This window comes from Lycium barbarum, chromosome 1, assembly GCF_019175385.1.
Source record: "Lycium barbarum isolate Lr01 chromosome 1, ASM1917538v2, whole genome shotgun sequence".
In the NCBI taxonomy this organism is placed as follows: domain Eukaryota; kingdom Viridiplantae; phylum Streptophyta; class Magnoliopsida; order Solanales; family Solanaceae; genus Lycium; species Lycium barbarum.
The window spans coordinates 164,336,085-164,342,755 of NC_083337.1; the positions used below are offsets into that span (position 1 = coordinate 164,336,085).

Below are 6,671 nucleotides of genomic sequence, written 5' to 3' on the forward strand. Positions count from 1 at the left end.
TAACATTTGACTCTTCTATCTCGAAGTAGCAGTAGGTTGAGACTCTTCATCGACACTTTTGTTGTCACATAATATATTTCTTACAAAATAATATTATACGCTATTTGAGTATGGCTGTTATAGAGAGGTAATTTTACAAAGAGTGTACCGCTATAACCGATGTCATTGCTAATATAGGCAGAATGTTGTTATAGAGAAGTAAAATATAACATGAAAAATCGGTTTCGGAGAAAATCAGGCCGCTATAGTGAAATGTTGTTATAACGAATGACAATTATAGAGAGGTTTGACTGTACATGTATATGGGAGAGGGAGACAGTTTAGAATTAATTTTAGTTCATAATTTTTACATGGTCCATATTTCTTTGATCAAGTTCTATCCCAATATTTGACTCTAAAGATAATTTCAGAAACCTCTCTCCAAATTTGTCTATATTACACTATCCTTCCTTGTAATTTGAGATATTACACCAACCTTTTCTCGTAACAAAACTTATTTAAATGATGCTCTTGTCAAAAATTTCCAAATTGCCCTTTGAAACTAAAACAAAAGAGCTTTTGATTCGGAACTAATAACTGTCGAAAACTTCATTTCCAAAATTTCACGTGTGGTTGCATTTCCAGAATCTTTTTGCGTACTTTTATCAGAATTACGTTGGTACAAAAAACTTCTTTCTATACAAAATTCATATGTTGCATTCCTTTTCTGTTTTCATTATCCCTTTCTCTTCAAGACATTTTATTGTTTTTTATTTCTTTTTTTGGTTATGAATTATGTGAGTCATTATTGGTCATTTGTCATTATCCATTCAGTTCCTAAAACTGTAGTACTATGCTATATTCTGCATGTTTTAGTATGTTCACATTGTTATTACTCTATTATTTTAAGTATCCAATTGAAATGAGCGGTTGAATGTACATGTGATGACTTATGTTATGCCTTGCAGCTTCTCTAAATAAACCACAAAAAGAAAGTAAATCAGGTGTCATGTTTTGGTTAAGGTAAAAGAAGTGATTTTTCTTTCTATTCTTTAAAATATAGTGGTAATAAATAAGAAAATTTAATGCCCCTAATTTTTGTCCCAAAGGGTACTTTTGGAATATTATTAGAATTTCATCATTCAAATAAGTTTTGTTACAAGAAAACTAAAATATGGGAGGTTGGTGTAATATCTCAAATCACGAGGGAGGATAGTGTGATACAAAAAAACCTGGAGGGAGGTCTTTGAAATTATCGCTTAACTATATTAAAGCACGATATTAACGGATATTTATATGAGAAAGAATATACTTTATTAATAACATTTTATTATCAATGCAATATACACTTGCAAAGCACGTACTCTAAATGTAGTTCACATTTTTTTCCCTTTGAACTAAAAATTCACACAGGATAAAATTGTAATTTAATTATTTCTTAATGTTTAGGACTTTGGGATAGACTAAAATGTTGCTTATTAAATCTTTCCTTATTTGAATTATAAAATTTAGGAGTTTAATATCAATTAAAACCTTACCTTATATAAACTCCTTTTCTTACTTAGGCAACATTCCTTTATTATTATTTTTAATAGGACACATAACAGTTGATTTTCAATTAAAAAAGTAAGAAGTAGACAAACTTTACCACGACTTGATGATCACTAAAAAGGGAGCAATAAAAAAACATAAAAAAAAAAGAGTTTAACTGTAGTGACATGTTGGATCTAGTAGCTCAGTTGGTTAGTTACCTAAACTTTCACCTTGTAGGTGAAGGTTCGAATCCCCACGTTGTAATCCCCTCCTCCATTTCCTCTTCCCCTACCCTCTATGTAATAAAACAATTTTTTTTTGTAAAAAAAAAAAAAATTGTAGTGACATTCAAGTTCGTAGAGCATTCTTATGGAACATGGTAGAAAAGCGCGAAGCCCCAAAATAAAATGTTGCAAGGAAAATGGATAAAATCAAAATAGTCAATTCAGAAAATTCGTATAGAAGTCTTATGGAACACAATCATAATTATAGTTAAATATTTAAATTTGGGATCAACTAATATCATGAATTTGAACTAACAAAAGCTAAATTATTCCTTTTGATGTTGTGATAAAATTTTGAATTAACTAATTAGCAAAATAATTCAATTTTATTCTTTTCCAAATTCGTCACCTTACTAAATTTATTTTTCAAATTGAAAAAAATACTTAAGTATATAAATTTGTTAAATAATAAAAATATTAGTGGTGAAAGAAATTAGAAATAAAGCAAAATCCATTAAATGTAAAATTGGTAAAATGCAAATTTAAAATAACGAGGATGAAATAGTAGAAAATAAAATATATTCTAAATGAATTTTCATTTATTTTTTGTGACACTTATTCTAACAAATGAAAACTCTCAATATTCTTTTATATATTAAGTTATTTCACTACTAAATAAACATGAATTATCAAGGAAAAGTTAAACAACAAAATTCGTAATTTAGTAATGAATGATAAAAAAAATCTTAGCTAAGAGAAATTTAGAGACAAATTAATGATGAAGTTCATAGTTAAGTCATATTTTTTTAATATACTGTTTATCGTCAAATGAAGTACGCGCTTTTGTCTTGCACAAAGCGCGTACACTAAAACTAGTGTTCTTAAACTTCGTAACACTGCTATATAAATGATACACAAAAAAATAACAAGATAACTTAGTCATTTAAATTTCACAGCAGGAGGAGCTAGCATTTACCAATTTCAGTCTATGTCGAGAATCATATAGAACATTATCACGTGTCAAGAAAACCTTCAGAGAAATGGAGAACGGGAAAACTGTTAGTGGGAAACATACTTGGCAATGAGATAAATTGAAAAAAGAGGAGAAGACAATGCAACTAGACATGTGCAACAAATGGATAAGAAATGCAATTATTCTAGACAGCCACATTAATTTTTGTATATGAAAATGCGGATCTGTCTCAGAAGATAGCGTATATTACTATAGTAAACAGATTTGTGCATGTATCCTAGAGTTGCCGACGTCTTGTCATGTGTAACTTGCCCATATGTTGCCGACATGGGCGACATTTACATTTGCTTTCTTCTCTTTTTTTTTTTTTTTTTTTTCATTAAACATTAGGGATCTTGAGAACAAACTATACAAGAATAATAATAGTACATGATTAAGTAGTAATGCAAGGACTAGTAGTGCAAGAACTAGTAATACAAGAATTAGCTAGTAATGCAACAATTAGTTTTGTTGGGTGTTTGATTCACCGCACTAAAAATAATGAATATACATTGAAATAATTTGCAGCACCACACACGATTTCTGTTCATTTTTCTTGTCAAAATAGATGTTTTAACTTGAGGACTCCCTTTGCTCAAATTGATTGTAATCGCATGATCCACATTAAATTTTGAAAAGGGCAATTTACATAAACAACTACCTTTCATAAGCTCTTAATAATATATAGCTATAAGTTTACAATTTACAAACCGTAGCTACCTTTGCAATTTCGGCTTTATTTCCATGTATTTCCTTGTTTCTAAATACAGCTGTAAGATTGCTATCCGAAATACAGTTGAATACACCAAATACATGTCACATACATCTGACCAAATACATTGAAATACAGTCCAATACAACACAAAAGGATTATCAGTATATAAATACAATGAAATACACAACTCTCTCGTGTATTTAAATGATTTACTCTACTATATTTTTATGATACATGTATTTCGCTGTATTTAAAAACACAGAAATATAGCCGAAATTGCAATTTCTCAGAAAGAAGAATGTGGCCATCGGGATTCGAACCTGGGAGCTCAAGGGCAAAGCACATGCCCAATGACCACTCCAACTATAGCACGCATCATGTATAGTAGCTACGAAATGTAAAATGTAGCTACGAAATGTAATTATTGCAAAAGATAGTTATAATTCATAAATAGCTCTTAGACATAGTTATGACATTCAAATTTTCCAATTTTAGTTTATCTAATACATACCAATTAAAAAATAACAATTCTCAAGCGATTGTTTAGAAACATAAAAATATCAAACACGACGACTATTCCATTAATATTAGCATTTTAACTTCTACAATTGGAGCTCCAATAACCAGTAATGATAAATAACGCATGTGTTAAAATAGGCAATATAGACAGCACGACATATTTTTAATGACTTTTGTTTCGTAGTAATATATTTTAGCGCACGCGTTACTCGTGCCCCCACTTCCTGTCGTTGTCCTTTGCTTTCACCCACCAGTTGTGATGTCCTTTTCTAAAACTAAAAACCAAAGTAGTGTAACAAATTGATGGACAAAAATTAGAAACTGTGTACTTTGATTCCTGGTTTTATAGAATAGTAAAATAGAAAATTCCATAAATATCATTGTCCTCTTCACTATAAAGAACCACACCCTCTATTCACTTCTCCTCATTCATTCACAAATTTCCACCCTCTCTTCTCTTCTTCTTTTTACATAATTCTTGAAGTCATACAAAGCAATGGCTACTACTTTCTTTTTCTTGATTTTGGCAACTTGTGTACTAGTATTATCAGCCTTCTTATTTCTTTTTAGGATTAAGCCTTATTGTGAGTGTGAGATTTGTAAAGGGTACTTGAATTCTAGCTGGACTTTAGAGTTCAAGAATCTATGTGATTGGTACTCTCATCTGCTGAAAAAGTCACCAAGTGGGACAATACATGTTCACGTTCTTGGAAATGTAATTACAGCAAATCCCAAGAACGTTGAATACATGCTCAAAACAAAATTCGAAAATTTCCCAAAAGGGAAACAATTTTCTACAATCTTGGGTGATCTTTTAGGCCGAGGAATATTCGCCGTTGACGGAAAATTATGGAATTTTCAACGAAAAATGGCGAGTTTAGAACTTGGAAGCGTATCGATACGTTCGTACGCTTTTGAGATCGTTGGAGATGAAATTAGAAACCGGTTAATTCCTCTTTTGGAAAGTAACCAAAATGGCAACGTTGTGGACTTGCAAGATGTTTTAAGGCGGTTCTCGTTTGATAGTATATGTAAATTCTCATTTGGTATGGATCCTGGTTGTTTGAAACTATCGTTGCCAGTTTCAGATCTTCAAGTTGCATTTGATTTAGCTTCTAAATTGTCAGCTGAAAGAGCGATGACAGTTTCCCCTTTAGTTTGGAAAATCAAAAGGGCTTTAAATATTGGATCAGAAAAGCAGTTGAAAGAAGCTATCAAAATGGTTGATATGCTTGCTGAGGAGGTAATAATGCATAAAAGAAAAAATGATTTTTCTTCCCAAAATGACCTTTTGTCCAGGTTCATGAGGAATATTGATGATGACAAACTCCTTAGGGACATTGTTGTCAGTTTTCTTTTAGCGGGAAGAGACACTGTTGCTTCAGCTTTGACTACTTTCTTTTGGCTATTAAATCAAAATCCACAAGTCATAGATGAAATCCTAGCTGAGTCGAGCCGGGTCATGGGAGAAACAGAAAAGGCAACACTTGCTACTTTTGAGGAAATTCGAAAAATGCATTATTTGACCGCAGCGGTACACGAGAGTATTAGGCTATTTCCACCTGTTCAATTCGATTCGAAGTTTTGTCAAGAGAACGATACTCTCCCTGATGGTACATTTGTTGCTAAAGGGACAAGGGTAACTTATCATCCATACGCGATGGGAAGAATGGAGAGCATTTGGGGCCAAGATTGTCTCGAATTCAAGCCAAAAAGATGGTTGCAAGACGGGGTTTTTAAGCCACAATGTCCCTTTAAGTACCCGGTTTTTCAAGGTGGGGTTAGGGTTTGTTTGGGCAAAGATTTGGCTATTGTGGAGATGAAGAGTGTTGCTTTGGCTTTGATTAGGCAATTCGACTTTCAAGTCGTTACAAAAGATGACACTCCAAAGTTCATGCCTGGCTTGACAGCCACCGTGAGAGGCGGACTTCCGGTCATGGTTCAAGAAAGACAGCAACAATAGCCTCAGTCATAGACAGTGACGAACTCATAATTTAGAACTAGCAGAATTTGATAGCTTTTATAATTAGTTCAAGCGGTTTAGGCTTAGAGAGCTGAACTATATATGTATATATAGACTAATGTCAAAAGATCGCTTCTGATCTAATAACAAAAGTGTTTGGAAAATATTGGGTATGTCTCGACACTTCTTTATCTTGAGATTGATGAATTAATCAGATCTTACATCCATTTTTGCATAGATGTATGCCAATTGCAAAGTTAAGAGAACGATTAAAATTCATTATAAATACTAGTAATATAGATAATAGAAATAGTTACTATGTGATCTGGATAGATGGAGCTTATTAAGAGACTATTTCATCAGTTATTTGACAAATTATAAAACAATTTACCCAAGAGGTTTTCACAAATGTTTGATTTATTTTCGTAACTAAAAACAGAATCTGTAACTAAACTATCAAGACTTGAAGATCACAAGAAATCGTTTATAACTTTTGAACACATCAATTCACAAACTGTTATGAAGATTACATTCTATAAATTCGACGAGTCAAAGTACTTGAGGTTCTATACATAAGGTTTCAACAAATTATTGGTATGGAGCTAGTATCAATAAAGCAAGAGAGTATATGGCATAATACAAAGTTTTATTAAGCATTGAATTGTTCTTAATTTTCTGATTGATCATCTACTAATAATCATGGTTATGAAAAATGTGGCTGTTAAT

The 6,671-nt window shown here is 31.8% G+C and overlaps 1 protein-coding gene across 1 annotated transcript; it reads left to right on the top strand.

Moving 5' to 3' along the window:
- The first annotated feature begins 4,390 nt into the window (after window positions 1-4,390).
- Window positions 4,391-6,109, top strand: LOC132604334 (cytochrome P450 94C1). The gene has a single exon (XM_060317792.1). The coding sequence runs from the start codon at window positions 4,479-4,481 to the stop codon at window positions 5,943-5,945; it is 1,467 nt and encodes a 488-aa protein (XP_060173775.1). The 5' UTR covers window positions 4,391-4,478; the 3' UTR covers window positions 5,946-6,109.
- The last annotated feature ends 562 nt before the right edge of the window (window positions 6,110-6,671 follow it).